The sequence below is a fragment of the Theropithecus gelada genome, chromosome 12 (assembly GCF_003255815.1).
Source record: "Theropithecus gelada isolate Dixy chromosome 12, Tgel_1.0, whole genome shotgun sequence".
Classification (NCBI taxonomy): domain Eukaryota; kingdom Metazoa; phylum Chordata; class Mammalia; order Primates; family Cercopithecidae; genus Theropithecus; species Theropithecus gelada.
Window position 1 is genome coordinate 91,592,778 of NC_037680.1, and position 21,135 is coordinate 91,613,912.

Consider the following 21,135-nt stretch of genomic DNA (forward strand, 5'->3'; position numbering starts at 1 on the left):
GTATTTTACCTTTTTTGGACAAACTCATTTGCAGTTGATATAAGATAATTTTCCATTCGTTGCCCAGTGAGGTTATAAATTACTTGGGATGAGTAAGTTCTTCTGTGAGGTGGGGAATAGTTAAATTTAGGACATTCCTGGAAAATGAAGTTAAAAATGAATTTTTTCTGGCCAATGCTGTGCAAGTTAAATAGACAATGTCAAGGAGCTTCAGCCTCATGATTTGTCTATTACTGCAACTGGTAGAATGTGATAAGACTGTCCTTTGACTCTAAAGAGCTTTGAAAAAGAAGTCATCTCACCTACGCAAGAAATTAGAACAAATAGTTATTAGTCATGTAGAGCAAATCCCTATGTTTAGGACTCACTTAAAGGCCTGAAAGAACACAAGTTAACGAATGTGTGATATTTCCTTCACTGTGCTGAGGCTTAATATGTTTGGACAATAATGTTAAACATTAAGATGATAAAATTTCCTCAATAATTCTTGGGGAAGGAAAAAAAAGTTGGCCACAAATTGAAAATACAACACTTTTCAAGGATTGATAGCAGTGGATGAAAAGTGTATGATACATTAGTTTTAGGTATGTAACGTAAGAGTCAGAGCTTAGTTATATGTATATTAGTTAATATTATATATGTGTGTGTGTGTGTATATATATATTAATTTTATATATATAAACTTTTAGTTTGGAATTATTTTAGATTTACAGAAAAGTCACAAAGCTAGTGGAGGGTTCCTGTGTACCCTGGTTACTTTCCCTTGTGGGTACTTATATTACCAAGTATATTTGTTTAGAGCTTAGTTTAACCATTTATATTTATGCTTGTAACTTTCTGCACTTCCTGATAACTTAATTTTCGGTGTAGCTTCTCATGCTTCCTTGCAATGAAGTTTAGTTTGGGAAAAGTCTAGCACTTTTTTATAGTGCCACCTGTATGTATATCTCAAGAACATAAAGTTCCAGCTTGCTCTAAAAAATCGGTGCTGGATTTTATCTTATATCAAGTTATATTAACATGAAGATCGCATTCCAGAATGACACTGCTTTCACAAATAATTAAAAGAGAATACTCTTATGTATTCAGTATAATTTTTAAATTATACTATACGTAGAGAAATGCACATGTATTATCTGTACTGCCTGATAAATTTTGACAAACTGACACACCTGTGGAATCAGTCACCAACAAACAAGATACAGAACAGGACCAATACCCCAGAAGCCCCCTCATCACACTCCCTGCAAATCACTATCCCTCCCAACGTAACAGACACAGATTAGTTTTGCCTATTTTTATATTTTATATTAATGGAATAGTATAAATGTGTTTTCTTGTGTCTGTTTTCACTCATTATTATGAGAATCTTCCATATGTATAGTGGTAGATCAATTATTCTCATTTTGTACATATACTACTGTGGAAATATATTTGACATTACCTATTCTGTTAGTGGGCATTATTCACATTTCTGATGGGTATACAGTAAGAGTGGAATTGCAGGTCCCACAGGTGTGCAAATTTTTAGCATTAGGATATATTGCCAAGTAGTTTTAAAACCTGTTTGCACAAAATTAAATTCCCAGAGCAGAGTATGAGAGTTCTGGCTGCTGCATATTTTTGTTAACACTTAGAATTTTTCCTCTTCTTCATTTTAGCCATTCTGGTGAGTGTGGAGTGGTATTGCATTGTGGCTTAAATTTGTATTTCCCTGATGACTACCTTTTCATATATTTATTGGCCATTTGGATATGTTCTTTGTACAGTGTCTCATGTTTGTTGCTAAGTTTTCTGTTGTCTTATTTATCTTTTTCTCATTGATTTGCAGTTCTTTATATACACATTTATTCTGGATACGAGTCCTTTGTTGTATATTGTGAATATCATTCTCTACTCTGCAGATTTCCTTTTTACTCTCTTAATCTTTTGATGTATATGCAGTATAATTTTTTTCCCTCTCAAAAAACTTAGTACTTTATTCATATTGTACATCTAGTATACAGAGCATCAATTATGCAAAGTGACCTCATTGTTATTAAATAGTTGGAAATAGATTTAGGGATGTTAATTAAATGACAAAATTGGTTGGAAAAAATTGAAGATCTGCTGAATTTTTAATTTACTTTAATTTATTTATTTTGAGACAGGGACTCTCTCTGTCATCCAGGCTAGAGTGCTATGGTGCAATCACAGCACTGCAACCTTGACCTCATGGGCTCAAGCCATCCTCCCACTTCAGCCCCACCAAGTAGCTGGGACTACAGGTGCACACCACTACACCCAGCTAATTTTTAAATTCTTTGTAGAGATGAGGTCTCACTATGTTGCCCAGGCTGGTCTCGAACTCCTGGGCTCAAGCAATTCTCCTACCTCCCAAAGTACTAGGATTACAGGCATGAGCCACTGCACCTGGCCTAGATTTTTTAGATTAATAAAAACTATACAGATTTCAATTTTACATATTAAGTTAGGTAACTTTTATTGTGAACTAAAGAAATATATAAAGCACTTCTGAAGTGAGCTAAATGAGATAAAGGATTTTAAAACTTTTAATACTGGGTTAAGACTAATTTTTTTTTCCACCCAGGCTGGAGTGCAGTGGTACAGCCTTGAACTCCTAAGGCTCACACCATCCTCTCACCTCAGCCTCCTGAGTAGCTGGGACCACAGATGCGTGCCACCATGCCCAGCAAATTTTATTTTACTTTTTGTATTTTTGGTAGAGATGGGGTTTCACCATGTTGCCCAGGCTGATCTTGAACTCCTGAGCTCAAGCAATCCACTAGCCTCAGCCTCCCAATGTGCTGGGATTACAGGCTTGAGCCATCACACCTGGCCAAGACTAATTTTTAAATATGCAGGGATTCCAAAAGATTCTTATTGGGTCCCAACTCCTACTGTTAGTAACTATTTTGCATAAGAACGCCAAAATGGGTTGCATTCACTGAAGATATTTTCATTATAAAATATTATACCAAGACACTTCAGTGTACAACCGTATGTCACTCTGAAGAAAATATTGCAAGAAATTTAGTTGGCAATATAGTAACTAGTAGAAACTAATAGTGACTTTTTTCTTCGACAATTTTGAACTTCTCTAGCGAATCTGGTTCTCGTGAAAGTGTGGTGAACTGATAGGCTTAGAAAACTAAGGTCTGCATCTATAGAATACAGACGGAGTAAGTGATGAATAATTTTTTCCTGTTTTTTTCAGGAAATGATATTTTTTTCCTGAAGCCTGGAGGTGTTGCTTAGAGACATATGGAGTTCTGTTCTAGACTTATACATTATTGACTTCCAAGCTGGCCACTATAGTGGCAGTCTTGCTATATTTCAAATATGACAGTTATGGTCACATTTTTTTTTTTTTTCATGTGAAACATAGAGCCTTCTACTTAGTTCTAAATTGAGACCAAAAATTCATTTTCGGTTGGTTTCCACAAAGACCATCATAGAATTACCTACCTTTGGAAATTGGTCCTGTGATGGATTTAAAACAGTAAGCTGATGTTCAAAGTCAATATTTTTGAGTTGCCCAGATCCCTATTTCTGAGCTGCTAGCTTTCATAAAATGAACTTTTACTGATTCTTTGGTAACCTAGATAGATCTTTCGAGCTTCGATATTTATTCCCGTATTTGTCCCATTTCACTGAAACTGAATTCCATCTTACCTGGACATTTTCTGAGCAGGAGCAAACACCAAAATTAGTGATGGGTTCTCCACTGGTGTTCCATTTTTCCAGACTGTCTTTCTTTAAACACCGTCTGCAAGTTTAAATGATTTTGCTGTGAGATGTGTATGTATATGTGTTCTCACATTTACATATGAGCATGTAAACAAGTATTTGGTATAAAGTTCATGTGTGTAGTCACAGATACAATTTCCTGATTTTTCATAACTTCAATGTACATTGCCCTACCATTTCCAAAGGATTTGACATTTTGTGATGGGGGACAAGGGAAAGCATTTATTGATTATATAGTATTGAGACCAGTGCTTATTGAATTGTCTTAATGTGTCAGGATGGGGCTTTTTCTCTCCTTTATTCTCTTTGCTCTTTTCATCCTCTCTTCTGACAGGAAGAGGATACTTTAGCATAATAATACACCAAGGTCAAGTTTACATGAGTTATGTATTAATACTATCTTAGACATTAGAATAAGCAACACTGTATAGTGCAAATGAGAGCTGGAATCTCAGCTAGATAAGTATCTTAGTCTCTGTGAACCTCAGTTCTTTATCTGTAAAATGAGACTAATAATCCACAAGGTTGTGACTATTAAATGAAAATACAAGAGAGTTGTACAAATCATGAGATATCTAATATTTATTGGTATAGCATAGGATAACTAAGAAATGAACTAAAGGAGATAGACAAAAATCTGTTAAACAGGGATTTCTATCAGGGTACAGCTTTCTTCCAGGCAAATAACAGACACACACACACCCCCACGTACACATGAACACACTCAAACTGGAATGTTGAAAACAGCACAAAATAGAAGAGCAAGAACCACTTACAGATCACTGGTGTTCAGACACATGTTGTCAACTCCAGGGAAGTCCCACATTGCCGAGACAAGTGCTTCTGTGCTCGGGTGATAATTCCTGCAATATGAAAGGACAGAAAAAAATTCATGATTTTTCTACTAGTCTCCCATATTAAAATCATGCTTGAAGAAATGAAATGCGGTATATATAGAATGGTTTTCTTTTTCTTTTTTTGAGACAGAGTCTTGGCTGTGTTTCCCAGGCTGGAGTGCGGTGGTGCTATCACACGACTCAGTGCAACCTCAGCCTCCCAGATTCAAGTGATGCTTGTACCTCAAACACCCGAATTGCTGATATTGCAGGTAAGCGACACCAGGCCTGGCTAATTTTTGTATTTGTAGTAGAGACGGGGTTTTGCCACGTTGGCAGGCTAGTCTCAAACTCTGCAGCTCAAGTAATCTGCCCACCTTGGCCTCCCAAAGTGCTAGGATTACAGGCGTGAGCCACTGCACTCAGCCTAGGACTGTTTTCTTAATCTAAGAAATCTAAAAAAAAGACACAGTCTCAGGAAAAGAAAGAAAGGTATCACAGGAAAATGCACATGTCTCTATTTGGCTGCCTTCTTATTCACCTAATTGTCACATGCATCAGTGATCACCTATTGTATATGTAACATACAGGATTCTGACATTGCTATTTAATATTTGTGAGACCAATAAAAAGTTATTTGCTGTATATTACAACAGATTGGGAAGCCATACCTAACCTGGCTTTCTTGATTAAAGTCTAGTCATTAATAATAAATATCTACTATAACTTTAGTTTCAGATGAATGCAAAAACTGAAAAAACTATTTGTTGACAATAGAAGTAACATACTGCAATCAATCCAACTGTTCATTCCTTTCGCAGAATCAGGTACCGTGGCTTCTAAGTACTTTATTCTCCAGCATCTCATGGCATTCATTCCGGTACAACCACACTCCTGGCAGCGTTTTGGAAACGTTCTTTTAGTTAACAGGAAGAAACTTACCCATAGAAGGCTGTCTGTTCAGAGGTACCATAAAGAGAGGGGGAGATCTGAATCTCTGGATAACTGTTGCTGGAATTTCTCAGTGTGCCAAGGCCCATGGCAGTGGTCACAAAGACGATGGGGAGGATAACCTGAGCAATGAGACCTTTCCAATTCCTGCGGGTGTGGTGGAACCTCTTGATGAGTATAGCCATGATCTTCTTCAGCAACAGTCCAAAGCCATCCAGCCTCTCTCCTCTTGTCAGGATTTTGTCTGATTAAGAAAAAGAGATTGGATTTGATTCTGGGAAATCTTGATAAGGAATAAAGTAAGTTCAGAAACTATAGATAAATGGTATAATATAATGTGGTGGGAAAAGCTTTTAAAGATTTGGATTTGAGGTTCAGCAATTTCATTTATCAGCCTTAGCGTTGGACCTTCCATTGGAAAAACGGAAAACTATAATGTCCATCTCATACAGAACTATGTGAAAAGTGATTTGAAAATTCTAATTCACTATACACAAAATATTATTAGTCACAGGCATAGTAATTTTACATGTCAAAGTTAGATATCTAGAATTTCATAAAGGATTATTGTCCTCAAACCCTAAAGTCTCAACATAGACTCAGTATATATTACTAATACCCAAGAGATGGTCTCTAGGAAGAGACTAAATTCATGTGAGACAAATACAAATACAAACTCAAACACCAACCTAATCTAACAATTTGTTCCTACTGTGAGTAACTTAGTGACTGTAAGTCTAATTGGCTCTGATTCTAACATGAGGTCCAATTAATTCACACTAAGAGTAGGAAAAGGGAAATCCTCTCTTCCAGAGTACAATTCTAGTTCAACCACATATTTATTACATTCTCTTTAGAAATTTGGAATGATTATATAGCCTTTCAAAACTCCATTTTTGCCACTACAGTTATTAAAAAAAAGAACTCATTAGAAAAAATATCTGCCCTCCCCATACTTCAAAATGCTTTTCTGGTGCTGAGAAAAATTCCACGGCAGAGCAGCTGTACAGGCCATAAACCATTGCTTCCTCAATAGAGCTCTATGGCTAATAATTTCAGCGGCTCCCTCTAAAAACAGGTTCAAATATAGCATTCTCTCCGAAAGCCTGCACCACGCACGCCTTCATAGGTGATAAGATGATGGTATTCATCAACTCTGTGTATATTTTAAGTTTTCCATCAGAAATTATGGAGCACAAAAATCATGATCTTCATTTAGCTGATAAGAAAAAAATACAAAGCTGCTTAATTTAAAATGAATTCCAATTAAACAGAGTGAACAAGTTTAAATGCAAACTCATATCTCTGCAAAAGGGAATTGTAGAAGGAGCTGAATATTTTCAGTTAATTAGTATGCTTTTCTGTTTCTTGAGAAATTACATGTGGATGACTTACAGGTGTATCAAATGGAATAAATGTGCTTTCTAAAAGATAATGTCAATGAAGGGAACATTTGGACTGAAGAATAGTTTCAAATTATAAGACACATGCAGAGGCACATACTTAGCCTTTGCTTCCTGCAGCAGATGACCACTTTCTAATCAAAGTCCTCAATGCCATGGAGGACACAATTATAAAAGAAAAGAAATGAGAAATATGACAGAGGGCAAATTAGCCTCTAGTTCCAGAATTATACAAACATCAGAGATTATCTTTCCTGACTTTGAGAGCCAGGCAAATGTTTAATTAAAAGTTCTGTTCCTAGAGATTTTTTTTCTGTAAGCAAAAACTGTTGAAATGACTACTCCATGATTTATATATCATTTTACTCTATGATTCCTTAAGTAAATGGTGTTTCCAGAGGTATAAATTAACTGTCAGAAAGAGAAGAGACAATAAAAGTTATTTTCAAAAGAGCCCAATCCCTCAAAGTCGTGTCAAGCAACATGATTTTTTAAGTATATCCTATGTTAAGGATTGGGGGAGGAAATCTACTATTATAGACTCGTAGCCATCAAGTCCAAATTAATTAACTCAGAAACTCTCCCCAAAAGCAGTTTCTCAGCACCTGAAAGACTCAGATTCAGGTAGGTTAGACATGTTTTCCATTGAGGGTACCATAAAGAGTGGCAACTCTTTTTTTTTTTTTTTTTACTTTTTTTTTTATGACTATTGTCTCTACTTCAACATGTCTAATAACAAGGAGTGAACTACTTTACATGGTAATCTTGTCCATTGTTAGCCCCAATTACAAGAAGAATTTTAACTTGCTGAGCATGAATTGAAATTGTAGAAGTTACATCTTGAAAACAATTTCTGGTGGGTAGGTGGAATACTCATCACCACACTATCAAGGGAGTTCTTTCACATTCTTCAAAGTACTTTTGAAATAGAGGATTCGATTTGGTTTAATGAATATTTTATATCTTAAAAAAGGAGGCTTAAATTTCCTTAGTGTTTTTTTTGAATTTAGAATGAAACTTCAGAGTTGAATTTTTAAAAATCAAAGTCTGTCTCTGATTTTTCTCATTTATGTCATCTATTGGAATTAAACAAAATATCCACATTAGATTCATACCATCTCTGTCTGTGAAATTGCTGCTGCTCACAGATAAATCATCAGGAGTTGAGATGCCATTGGCACTGGAATTCCCAATTTTCTTTTGCGTTAAGTGCTCAAGACTCATAGCACTACTTTTTTGTGACTCTTTGGTCAAGTTCAGAAAGACCTAGAAAGAGAAGCCAGATCACTTCATTAACATGAAAAGTGCATATCTTTTCTCATTTCTAAGCTTACCCTTGATTTTGAACTTTTATCACATTTATTGAGACAAATTTTTCCCATCTGACTTCAAGTGAATATTTCTATATGTAAAAGATACACGCTGTCTAGCTGGGGCAACATTGTATTCTCGGTCTTACATAAGAATAGTATTGAAAAAATGTTAAGCTTTTCTAATTTTGTGAAATATTTATTTAAAAATTTTTTTTTAGAAAAAATGGCACATATTTATTCGAAGGGAACAGCAAGTTATATCAGCTTGAAGAAAAAAAACAAATGTTGAGGTATACCTCCTCCACGGTGGTATCTGAAATGCCGTAGCACCCGATGTTGAGGTCACCCATGCCGTTGTCAAGTGCTCGTAGGAGTGACAGGTAGGCCCCTGAGACTTTGGTGCTGAACGGAGGCAGCACATAAACAAGCTCTCCCCCAATATCCTCCTTGAGGTAGGCTTCGGGGAGATGTGATTGGATCATTGCTGTCACGGCCATGGTGTCACATACTGCATTTGCATTTAAATTTGGACTCTAAGAGAGAAAAGTAGGAATTAAAACGCTCTCCTCTCTTTACACTATAGTGCCCCAGGGCCCTAGTCAGAGGGTGAGGTGATGAGCTCCTTTAGGCCACTCCACACGTGAGTCAGATCATACATCACTGCTCTAGAGACCCCTTTGCCACTTGGGTCCCTATTCTGCTGGCCCCATTCTTTCATGTCACCCTGTCCCTTCTCTAACCCCCTCCCTCTCATTTGCTCTACTCTGGCAACAACGGCTTCTTTTCTGTTGCTAGAGGGCTTCGGGTTCAGGCACATCCCCTCCTCAGGGTCCTTGCAACTGGTGGTCCTGTGCCTCCAGATAGCGATATGTCCCATTCTCTCACCACCTCCAACTCTCGGCTCAACTGTCACTTTATCAAAGAACCTCTTCTCTTATTACCCTACTTAAATATTGCCCCACTCAGCATTCCCTGCTTTATTTCTATCCATAGCATAGAAATAAAGATATTACGTGATGTACTAATTGCTAATATATGAAATAATTTACTTATTGATTGTATCATCTGAATTCCTCACACTCCATCAGAATATAAACTCTAAGAGGCCAGAGATTTTTCATAGTGCCAGTTCACCGCTGTGTCACCAGTGCCTGGGACAGTGCTTGGATATCATAAGGCATAATGTACCTAATACATAAATTTCTGAATTAATGAGTATAATAATTAACAGTATAACTATTAATAGTATAACATTTTATTATATCTTTTAAGTCACATCAGGAGGATTAGATATAAAATAAATGGAGGTAGTTGAAAACTTCCTAATAGCATATACATCTTGCACAGTATTTTTAAATCATATGTTCTGTTAGGTGGTGAGCATTTTTGTTCTCCAAAAGATGTAAAGGTACCGTTGACCTGTGTAAGTTACAGTCCCTGCACTGCCACTTGAGTGCTAATCAGAAAGTGAACCCAGGACTTCATATTCTTTTTATTTGCTTTTGATAAAGCAGAAAATTGAATTTTTGGCTTTCTAGGTTGAAATGTTAGGAGAACTAAAAGACTGATTCTCCATCAGTAACCTTAAGATGTCAATCATTTTTTTATCTAGCACATTGGTTCTCAACGTGCAGTCCCCAGACCAGCGACATCAGCGTCACCTGGGAACTCAATAGAAATATAGTACATTCTGGACTCCCATCCCAGACCTACAGGATCAAACACTCTTGGGGTGGGGCCAGAACTCTGGGTTTTAGCCAAGACCTTCAGGATTTTGATGCTCACTCAAATTTGAGAAGCACTAAGCTAGTATACTAATGAATTTTAGCAATGAATAAAGTTGGAGAGACTCTGCTTCTATTTCATATAAAACTTAATTTATGACGCCATAATAAGGTATATTTTCTCCCATTCCCACCTTCTTCTTGGTGAGCGTGAGGTGATACCCATCGCCAAAGGCTTCCTTGAGGTAAAATGGGGACCCACAGCACCGAAGCCCACCCTGCTCCAGGAAGGCGATGCGGTCACTCAGCACTTCAGCCTCATCCAGGTGGTGCGTCGACAGAATGATTGTTCTGGCTTGAAAACACAGACAAGAACAACAGAGAATGAAACATGAAAGTACAGTTCCCAAGATACATAGAGTTGGCCAGAGTAAATCCTGTGACATCTGAGGAGAAGAGTCACATTTTATGAGCTAACTGAAAAACTGACTGACCTCAAAGAGCTTCCAAAATGATGCAAGAAGAATTCAGGGCCAGGCTCACTGGGTCATGCCTCTAATCCCAGCAATCTGGGGGGTTGAGGCGGGCAGATCACTTGAGGTCAGGAGTTCGAAACCAGCCTGGCCAACAGGGTGAAACCCCATCTACAATTAGCCAGGTGTGGTGGCAAACACCTATAATCCCAGCTACTTGGGAGGCTGAGGCAGGAGAATCTCTTGAACCCAGGAGGTGAAGGTTGCAGTGAGCTGAGATCACACCACTGCACTCCAGCCTGGACAACAGATGAGAGTCCATCGCAAAAAAAAAAAGAAAAACTCAGAAGGGTGTTCTTAAGTATTTGGAGGCATTTTTAATACAGATTAACAGCAAAAAATCCTTTATTATGCTGAATGACTAAATGTTCACCATTTGTCATGTGGGCATTGGCAATTCTTCACAGTCTATTAGAATTTTGCTCCCGTGGGTTCATTTCGCATTGTTTCTCTCCCTCTTTTCCCTTTTCTTTGTTATGAAAAAGCAGTAATTTAAGACTTTTTGAATATTCCTCTCTGATTATTCCACTCCACTCTGATTACTCCATTACTTCACATCCTGTTAGCACTTATTTAGTCTGTTTTCAGTTTATTTTCATTTGTGTATGTTTGGTATCTCTAATTAGATTCTTAGCTCCTCTAAGCATTAAACTTTGAAACTTCTGTTGGATTTACATGCTCTCAAAAAGGCCAGTTAAATGCCCAAATGCTCAACCCACAGCGGGCAGTACATAGATACTAACCAATTGACCCAGAAAGTTATCTGGGGGAAAAATCTTCAGAAAAGAAAGAGCCAATCTTAGACTTTTAAAAGATATTATACCTGATAAATATGTACAAGCATTATGTATCTATACAAATTAATTTTAAAAATTTTTAAAAGATATCATAAACAGAAAAGTCATCAATTTGCTGTTTTTTGTTTGTTTGTTTTGAGACAGTATCTCACTCTGTCATCCAGGCTGGAATGCAGTGACTTGATCATAGCTTACTGCAGCCTTGACCTGCTGGGTTCAAGTAGTGATTCTCCAACCTCAGCCTCCTGACTGGCTAGGACTCCACATGCCAGCCACCACAGCCAGCTGTTTTATCATTATTATTATTATTATTTGTACAGACAGGGTCTCACTGTGTTACCCAGGCTGGTCTCAAAGCAATCCTCCTGTCTTGGCCTCCCAAAGTGCTGGGATTACAGGCGTGAGCCACTGCACCCAGCCTCAGTTTGCTTTTGTATATGCCAGAGGGCAGAAGTATGACTGCTGGGTGGAGAAGTTCTGAGAAACTACTCATACCTGTTTTGTTCTTGGATATAACGTCCCATATACTTCGGCGAGAACATGGGTCAACTCCAGTAGATGGTTCATCCAAAATTACTACCCTTGATCCACCAATGAGAGCTATGGATATAGATAACTTCCTCTTCATTCCTCCTGACAGCGTTCCAACTCTCTTATGACGATGGCTATATAGTCCAGTATCTTTTAAAGTCCTTCAAAAATAATGTATGATGGTTATTTTTTACAGATATATTATTTGAGTACTGGAAACATACAATAACCCTAATCAATATGTATTCACTAAATAACTATTATGTGCTCAGTAAGGTACAATAAACTCTTGAGGACTCATGATATAGTTTTCTATTATTTATCACCTGATTGGAGGTACAAAATTAATACTCAGAAAAAAAAAAAAAAACAAAGGAATACATAATTCATTCCTTTGACAGATATCTAGAGAGTGCCTGCCTATTTTGTGCCAGGCTGTGTTTTACAAACTTGGGAAAAGCAGTGAACAGATAAAATTTCTACTCATAAGGAGATTATATTCTAGTAAGTGTGTGTATTGGGAGGGATATAGGGAAATCCAGTCAATAAATATATTCTCAAGTAAGTTTTGGTGGTGATAAGTGCAACTAAAAAAATAAAACAGAGAATATAAGATAAGGAGTGGCTGGGACATGCTATTTTAGGCATCAGTTTTATATACGGCAGTCATCTCAGAAACGGTGACATTTCGGCAGAGACCAGGAAAGTGGTCATTTGACCAAGAATAAGTCAAATGGCCACCTGGGTGGGGGATGCTGTGAGTAGAGGGAAGAGAAAGTAAAAAGCCCTGAGGCTGGAGCAGGCCTAGGATAGTCACGTGTGTAGCTAGGCCAGTGTGCCTAGAGCAGAGTAAATGTGGAGGTGAGTGGAAGGACATGAAATCAGAAGTGAGAATGGAGGCAAGTCACTTAGGACCTCGTAAGCCTTGATAAGGCTTGTAAGGTTTGATAAGGCTCGTAAGCCTTGATAGGGATGTTATTGAGTATTATACTGAGCATGGAAGGAAGCCATTGGACGATTTAAATCCAGGAGTGACATAGTCTGATCTGCAGTTGAAAAAGAAAGATCACCCTGGCTGCTCTTTGAAGAACAGATTTCACAAGAGATGAGTGAAATCTAAGAATCCACTTAGGAGGCTTGGACCAGTGTAGTAGCCATGGAGATTAGAAGCAAAGGATTCAGGGCAATATGGGACCCAGAGATGAAGAGAGTTAAACAATTTCGGTGTAATAATTGGCCGGTAAGGATAATGACTTTAAATGTTTTCAATATTAAAGAAGTAGAAAAACTAAAAAGTAATTATTTTGTGAGAAAACATTTCCTATCAGTATCATTTCCAGAGCTTTACCAACCAAGCTATGGGTCTTTGAGAGGAGTTAGCAACTTAGGTTCTCATTCCTGTCTTAACTTGCCTTTTTACTTCCTCATGGAGCTGCTTTTTAGTCCAGTGAGGAACTTTGATGGAACCATATAGGAGAAGGTGCTCCTTAGTAGTGAGGTAACTGAACAAGACGTCGTGCTGCATACAGACTCCCATGTTCTTCCGTACCGTGTGTAGGTCTGTTTTGATATCTTTTCCATATACAAAAATGGTGCCTGCTGAGGCCCCAAACAGCCCGGTTAACATGGAACTGGAAATGAAGAAATGATAAATTAGGTATAAGCCAAGCATTGAAGCTAGATATTAGGACTAACTATATCTCAGTTGTTAGAAAGAAAAAATACAGTGTATTTTCTCAGGCAAGGGCAAACTGTGAAATAAAATGGTATTTAATGGGAATAAGAAAAATTACTTTTAAGTTTTTAATAATTCAGAGTATCACATAAATGCTACATAATGGTGGTGGTGGTAGTGGTAACAATGACAAAAACGATCAGGCGATCTCAGCTCACTGCAACCTCTGCCTCCTGGGTTCACACCATTCTCCGGCCTCAGCCTCCCAAGTAGCTGGGACTACAGGCATGTACCACCACACCCGGCTAATTTTTTGTATTTTTAGTAGAGATGAGGTTTCACTGTGTTAGCCAGGATGGCCTCGATCTCCTGACTTCGTGCCCTGCCCGCCTTGGCCTCCCAAAGTGCTGGGATTACTGCGCCTGGCCACAACTGGGCTTTTAAATTCCAAGTACATTCTCACTCCTTGAGCAAACCCATGCACTTTCCTGACATCCCTTAGCATCTACAGGTTGGCATGTCTCAAATTTACATCTGTAGCCCAGACCTCATTATTCAGCTCCAGGATTGCTCTATATATCTATCAGACAATACCACTTCTCTGTGAGATTTCTTACAGGGTCCTTCAACTCAATATGTTTAAAACTGAGCTCATGATCTTTACCCTAAAAGCCACACCCTCATTGATCTTGCCTCTTTCACCATGTGATAAATTCATATACTGGTTGCATGAGACTGGAATCCGTAAGTCATTTTTGCACTCTCCTCCTATTTTAATCTCCTAACTACATGCCCATCTCACCGTTTTCACAGCTATCCTCAGGGGACCATCATCATCACCACCTGCCTAACCCATCACTCTAAGCTCCTAACTCTACTTCCCACATGCTCTTAGTTCATCTCCAGTCCTTTTCTCTACACTGTGATTAGAATATTCTCACCTGGATAATTCCCCATCATCTTTCAGATAGTTAGTAAACTGGGCAATTATTTAATACCCATCTCCTCCACTACAATGTGAGCTCCATGAGGTCAGAGAAAGGTCCTATTTTCTAAGTACTTTGTCTCAGTGACCTAATCAGTGCCTTGCATTGCAGACTTCTGGATTAAATTATGAACAACAGAATATGCAGTTTTCCCATATGAACATTGAAATACAAATAACATACTTTGTATTAAAGATTTCTATTTAGAACAATAAAATGGGGGCATTCTCAGCTAAAATTATAGCCTCTTCAAGAGCCTTCTCTGTTCCTTTTCTTCATTAGCCTCTTATTGCCTATTAGATACATGAATGGAGCTGGAGGCCATTCTCTTTAGCAAATTAACACAGGAACAGAAAACCAAATACAAATATGTTCTTACGTATAAGTGGGAACTAAATGATGAGACTACATGGACACATAGAAGGTAACACCACACAGTGGGGCTTTCAGAGGGTGCAGGGTGGAAGGAAGGAGAGGATCAGGAAAAATAAGTAATCGGTACTAGGCTTAATACCTGAGTGATCAAATAATATGTAAAATAAACCCTCATTATATAAGTTTACCTGTGTAACAAACCTGCACTTGTGCCCCTGAACTTAAAATAAAAGTTAAAAAAAAATGGCCTTTTTTGTCATTGTATTCTCTCTAGAAAGCCAACTTTGACTTTAAACAGGCCATGCAAATAGCAGAGGCTATATGCTCACTCATTTCATGACCTTCCTTTGTCCCCTTTTATTTACAAAAAAAAAAAAAAAAATTAATTCCAGTGTTTTCACAGTCACTGAGCTGATTCATGATGATACTAAGTAGGATATGCAGCAACTGATCCTTTTTCTCAAACAAGGGCTAGAGCACCAACAGCATCTTAGAGCTGACTCAGCAACTAAGTGAATGTGGAGCATTGGAGCAAATCACATAAAAAACAATTCAAAAGAATGTCACTTTAAAAACAGTTGAATCTCTTCTCCATTCTGACACAGGAAAATGCTACATAGGTGAGGAGTGAGAAAGAACAGTTTATGTTCTGCTCCTGGCCTTTTTGATTTCTCTCTGATAGCTGGTGGTTCCTTTGTTTCTTTATGAGTCAAGGCAAAGGTTTCCTGTGAAGGAGCAGCTGAGGCTAAATGTGTCTATATCAGGATGTGCAATTTCATACTTATATATACACCAGGCTAGAAACGCAAATAAATGAAACAGGGTGGGTGTATGAAGCAGTGAAGCTTGGTAGAGACCAGGGATGAACCAGAAAGCAGATACTCCCTTTAAGAGATCAGTTACTGCATTTTGGGAGGCCAAGATGGGCAGATCACAAGGTCAGGAGATCAAGACCATCCTGGCTGACACAGTGAAACCCTGTCTCTACTAAAAATACAAAAAATTCGCCGGGCATGGTGGCAGGCACCTGCAGTCCCAGCTACTCGGGAGGCTGAGCAGGAGAATGGCGTGAACCTGGGAGGCAGAGCTTGCAGAGAGCCAAGATCGCGCCACTGTACTCCAGCCTGGGTGACAGAGTGAGACTCCGTCTCAAAAAAAAAAAAAAAAGAGAGATCAGTTACTAATGAGCCCCAACCAATAGTCTCTACCTAAGAATATGAACTCAATGTTGTAGAATTTCCTATTGTCTAAGAGGTGCAAAGAATATTTATTTGATTTTGACTCCATTCTATAGCATATAAGTTGAGCCATCTTCTTCCATCTGGGAAATGTAATAACTTTGTTTTTTATAAACATAGGTTAGTTTATTTTTTTAAAAACCTGTATTGTTTTGTAATATGCTTCTATGGCAATAAGTGTCAAAACGTTAGCATACATGGTAGTAGTTTTCCCAGCTCCATTGGGCCCCAGCAATGAAGTAATATGCCCTTCATAAAAGTTCAGATTGAGGTTATCAACAGCAACTTTTGAGCCATAGATCTTTGTGACCCCATGCAGGGCAACCCCAACTGTGAGATCTTTAGGTTCAGGCTCGATGTTGGAGGAAAACATGTATTCAGGACCTGGAGAGAAATCAAGGGAAGAGTTGTAAACTCACAAGTAAGGTAATGCAGCTAGAGTTAGACTTTATCTTTATTAAAAATTGAAGACTATAAAAGTATAACCCTCTAAGTAAAATACAAAATCCAGAAACAAATGATTTATTATAGTCTTCAGCCTCCTCACTTGGTTACAGAATGAATAAGAGTGGAGAACCAAGGTTTATTTCATCCTTCTTTGTTGGAAAAAGCAGTCCCAGAATATGGTATTATAATTACAAATTCTCCTTTATTCAACAAATATCAAATAGTCAAAAGATATGTCTAAGGCTTGGTCCCCTGGTTGGGCAGGATGATACCAAATTATGGAATAAATGCCTACAAGTTGTGATTTTAGAGTGATAAGACTAGTTCAGATCTGCCGTTTATAGAGTCCAGATCATTAATAACTAACTACACCTGCTTCAGGCATCACAAAAGGACCACTTACGTGGCCCGTACTCACTTTATAAAGATGACATGACTCACCTAGCATCAGGAAGACATCAGCTTTGAACTATTTTTCCAGTATTTGGGATGGGTTATGCTAAATTACTGATGCCTGTTACCTGGTTACTCCTTATGACTGGTGACAGACGGCTGGAGTTAGGGGTGCAGATTGTGGCCAAGAAACAAAATTTTTCTCTATGTGAGTCTAACTGGACCACAAAGGGATCTGCAATCTTGGCCTAATTAGCGCCATATGCTAACCAACTGAGCTAATGAGCCCAGAAAAGCCACAATTTAATCCCCATAGGAGTCCAAAGACACATGTGTAGACATTTTCATCATGACTAAAAGGATGATAATTTTGCCATTTAGAAAAAAATAATTGAAACTACTAGTCATGTAATTTCTTATCATTTCTCTCGTAACAAGGCATGCTGTTGACGGACTTGTCTTACTGGCAGATGGGTTGGTGTTCTGCATCATGATGTTAGTAAACATGAGGCCATTGCTCTTCTCAGGCTTCACCTCTGCACACCCAAATCGCTCCTTCCAATAAGAAGGAAGGATTGGAAAATACCAGGGAGCTGCCATACCATATGTCCCTGGAATAAAAATGTATCAGGAAAAGTGAGTTTTAGTTGACTGTTAACATTAAACATCAGAAACAAAACAGTAGATCCCATGTATGGTTTAGGAAGTAGTTTATTTATATATTTATTTATTTATATATTTATTTATTTATTTATTTATTTGAGACGGAGTCTTACTCTGTCAACCAGGCTGGAGTGCAGTGGCGCAATCTCGGCTCACTGCAACATACACCCCTCCAGGTTTACGCAGTTCTCTGCCTCAGCCTCTGGAGTAACTGGGATTACAGATGCGTGCCACCACGCCCAGCTAATTTTTTTTTTTTTTTAGTAGAGACAGGGTTTCACCATCTTGACCAGGCTGGTCTTGAGCTCCTTACCTCGTGATCCACCCTCCTCGCAAAGTGCTGGGATTACAGGCGTGAGCCACCGCACCCGGCCTTATTTTTTGACACTATATAAAACTAAAAGGTGGTCTCAGTTTCCAAAGTAAAGCAAAAAAAGATGACTTTTTTGCTGATTAGTTTTTAAGCAGCTTCATTTACATTTACTAAAACTTATTTAACTGTACACTTATTGTAATGGAAAAAGCCACTATTTATCTATGAAATAAATGCTACAAGTTGTGATTTTACAGTGATAAGACTAGTTCAGATCCAGATTCTGGGTTTCCAGCCCAGAAAATGCCACAATTTAATCCCCATAAGGGTCTAAACAGACATGTATAGACATATTCATCCATGACTGAAAGGATAATTTTGCCATTTAGAAAAACATAATTAAAACTATTAGTCATATAATTTCATATCATTTCTCTCATAAAAATGCATGCTGTTGGCCTACTTGTCTTCCTATTATAAGTGTACAGGTAGATAAGTTTTAGTTAATGTATGAAGTTGTGCAATTCAATATCAGAACATTTCTATAACTCAATAAAATGTGTCTCATGCCCATTTGCAGATAATCCCTGCTCCCACCCCACATCCCAGGCAATCATTGATCTGCCTTCTGTCTCTATCTATTTGTCTTTCACAAAGATCTTACATAAATGAAATCATGTTCTTTTATTCGTTTATAACATCAAAAAATACATAAATATAAGTAGGGCTAAATGGAAAACTATCTAAGCATGTTAGAAAGGATGACTGAGACCTAGAAGGGTAACCCAACTTGTCTTCTTCCTTTAGAATCTGGTCAATTCTCCTTAGAATTAGGAGTTTTGGTTTTTCCCTTATAATATCTCACACTCCTATTTAGAGAGACTGGATTGATTTGACACTCATCCTGAAAATTTTTTGTTAGCTTTGGGATTTGAGTATTTCTTTTTGGAGATTATATATGGCAAATAAGATTTTTTTTAATTAAAAAAAAATTAAAGGCCAGGCATGGTGGCTCATGCCTGTAATCCCAGCACTTTGGGAGGCCAAGGTGGGCAGATCACTTGAGATCAGGAGCTCAAGAACAGCCTGGCTAACATGGTGAAACCCCAGCTCTATTAAAAATACAAAAATTAGCTGGGCGTGGTGGCACATGCCTATAATCCCAGCTACTTGGGAGGCTGAGGCAGGAGAATCACTTGAATCCAGGATGTGGAGGTTGCAGTGAGCTGAGATCACGTCACTGCACTCCAGCCTGGGCAACAGAGGGAGACTCCATCTCAAAAAATATATATATATTTTTTTAATTTAAAAAATTTGTGCAAATAAAATATTAGAACATATTATTAGTTGATTTATGTTGAAGTTACACATAAAAAGCATATATCTGTAGGAAGCATATTCATACCTGGGAAGACATTCCTGACATACCAAGCAATAAGGAAATAAATGAAAGAGTCAGCTAGGATTAGACAGCACAGCCAGCCAAATGAGGTGGTGTCATCCTGAACCGGGGAGCTGTACATATTTTCCCACTGAAGACCTAAAAAGTGAACATGAGTGTTTATTCTTCTGTGACACACAGCACAGTTGTGAAAGATAAAATCCAGTTTTAAAGAAAGGGGACCCACCAATGCCCTGTTCTTCATATCGTGCAATGTATTGGCTTGCATAACTGAATGCTGTTGGGGACAGCAGGCTCTGTGAAGAAAGGAAACAGCAATGATAGTTCTTGTAGATTTCATGTATTTCACCCAGAGGGATCCTAAAATACTTAAAAGTTTGGACATTTGTATAGATAAAATTGATGCTCATTCTCTAAGCAAATTTAAAAATACAGCAATCCCTTACCAACCATGCTACAACTGTGAAGGAAGAGCAGAGGGAACAGCAGAAAACAAAAACAGGAAAATTACAACTTGTAACCATTCGTTAAAAAATCAAAATATACATTTGAACTCATTAAATGTTGCTTGACAAGTAATAAAATAGGTAATTATGGAGTAATTCAGTATTAAGACTAAAATTTACTGAAAACATTAAGGGCCAGAAGGTGTTTTCACTCCATACATTTATTTCAGGTATAGAAGTGTTATGAATAAAGATATACTAAAATATCAGTTGATTGAATACTGATCATTGCAACAAATTAGAAATTTAAATATTGTTTGAACCCAAAGTTGTTCAATGCTAGATAAAGTTATTCATTACTTTTTATTTCCATAAATAGCAAAGTTTTAGTATGATGAAATTTGCTTCTGCTTTCTAAATTTCAGTCAGTAATCTTAATGCTTTAATTAAAATTCTTAAATTAATGTAGTGCTTCTGAATTGAAAAGGCAGAAAAGAATTTAAGGTTGATTATATGCTGTCGGTGCATTTGTCTTTACACATTTAAGCTATATTGTATGTCATGAGAACCATGAGAATTGTTCACATATGAGAATAATTCCAATACTAGAGGCTCCAAGATGTTTCAGGAACTGGACCAGAGAGAAGTCAGAATTCTTGACGACCTCTAAAACATGATGTATGACAGTTTAACTGTTCTTTCTTTAGGAACTATTTCTTAACAGTATCACATATCATGGTTTTGTAAGCTCTTCATTGTCTTGTATGGTATACAATGATGTAGGAAAAGCTATCATTAGGACATTGAGCTTACTTTGCTTTCACTGAATTTCAAATTTAGATAAGTGAACTTCCAGTTTGAGAATCCAAAAATAAACAAACAAACAAACAAAAAACGGTCATTTCTCACTCTGCCATTCCAACAGTTGACTTACCATGAACACTTTGACTACATAGCTCAACTCATTCTCTACTGTAACCAGAACAATAAATGGAAAGAAGGCAATGATGTAGATGAGACTTCCAATCAGAGCTGCGATGTTGGTGTTGTTGAAGAAGACACTGATAAGATAGCTCATGGCAATAACCGAGAAGCTGTAGTCCGAAAAATACAGGAACAAAATGAACCCATTTGTTTTAGGAAGAATATTGCCAAGCTTGAGTATAATGATGAGGATCACGATGGTAACGAGTAAAAATCCGACACTCTCTATAAGCCAGGCAAAAAAATGGCTGCAGGAGTTCACACCCATCATCTTCATGTACTGTAAGAAGAAAAAGTGTGAGGCGCTTGTTATGCTGATATTCTCCAAAATAAAAATTATTCCCTGCATTATGTCGAAATGTCATTATAGTCTCT

At 37.7% G+C, this 21,135-nt stretch overlaps 1 protein-coding gene across 1 annotated transcript in view; it reads right to left on the reverse strand.

The window, feature by feature from the left end:
- Window positions 1-21,135, reverse strand: part of ABCA12 (ATP binding cassette subfamily A member 12) — a 209,334-nt gene that overhangs the window by 39,353 nt on the left and 148,846 nt on the right. Inside the window, exons 24-37 of the mRNA XM_025404754.1 lie at window positions 20,711-21,040; window positions 19,557-19,626; window positions 19,334-19,468; window positions 17,417-17,563; window positions 16,310-16,496; window positions 13,251-13,469; window positions 11,803-11,999; window positions 10,172-10,332; window positions 8,550-8,786; window positions 8,056-8,206; window positions 5,529-5,781; window positions 4,527-4,613; window positions 3,676-3,769; window positions 10-137 (exon numbers count right to left, since the gene is read on the reverse strand). Coding sequence (XP_025260539.1) covers window positions 10-137; window positions 3,676-3,769; window positions 4,527-4,613; window positions 5,529-5,781; window positions 8,056-8,206; window positions 8,550-8,786; window positions 10,172-10,332; window positions 11,803-11,999; window positions 13,251-13,469; window positions 16,310-16,496; window positions 17,417-17,563; window positions 19,334-19,468; window positions 19,557-19,626; window positions 20,711-21,040 — 2,396 coding nt within the window. The remainder of the gene's footprint in view (window positions 1-9; window positions 138-3,675; window positions 3,770-4,526; window positions 4,614-5,528; window positions 5,782-8,055; window positions 8,207-8,549; window positions 8,787-10,171; window positions 10,333-11,802; window positions 12,000-13,250; window positions 13,470-16,309; window positions 16,497-17,416; window positions 17,564-19,333; window positions 19,469-19,556; window positions 19,627-20,710; window positions 21,041-21,135) is intronic.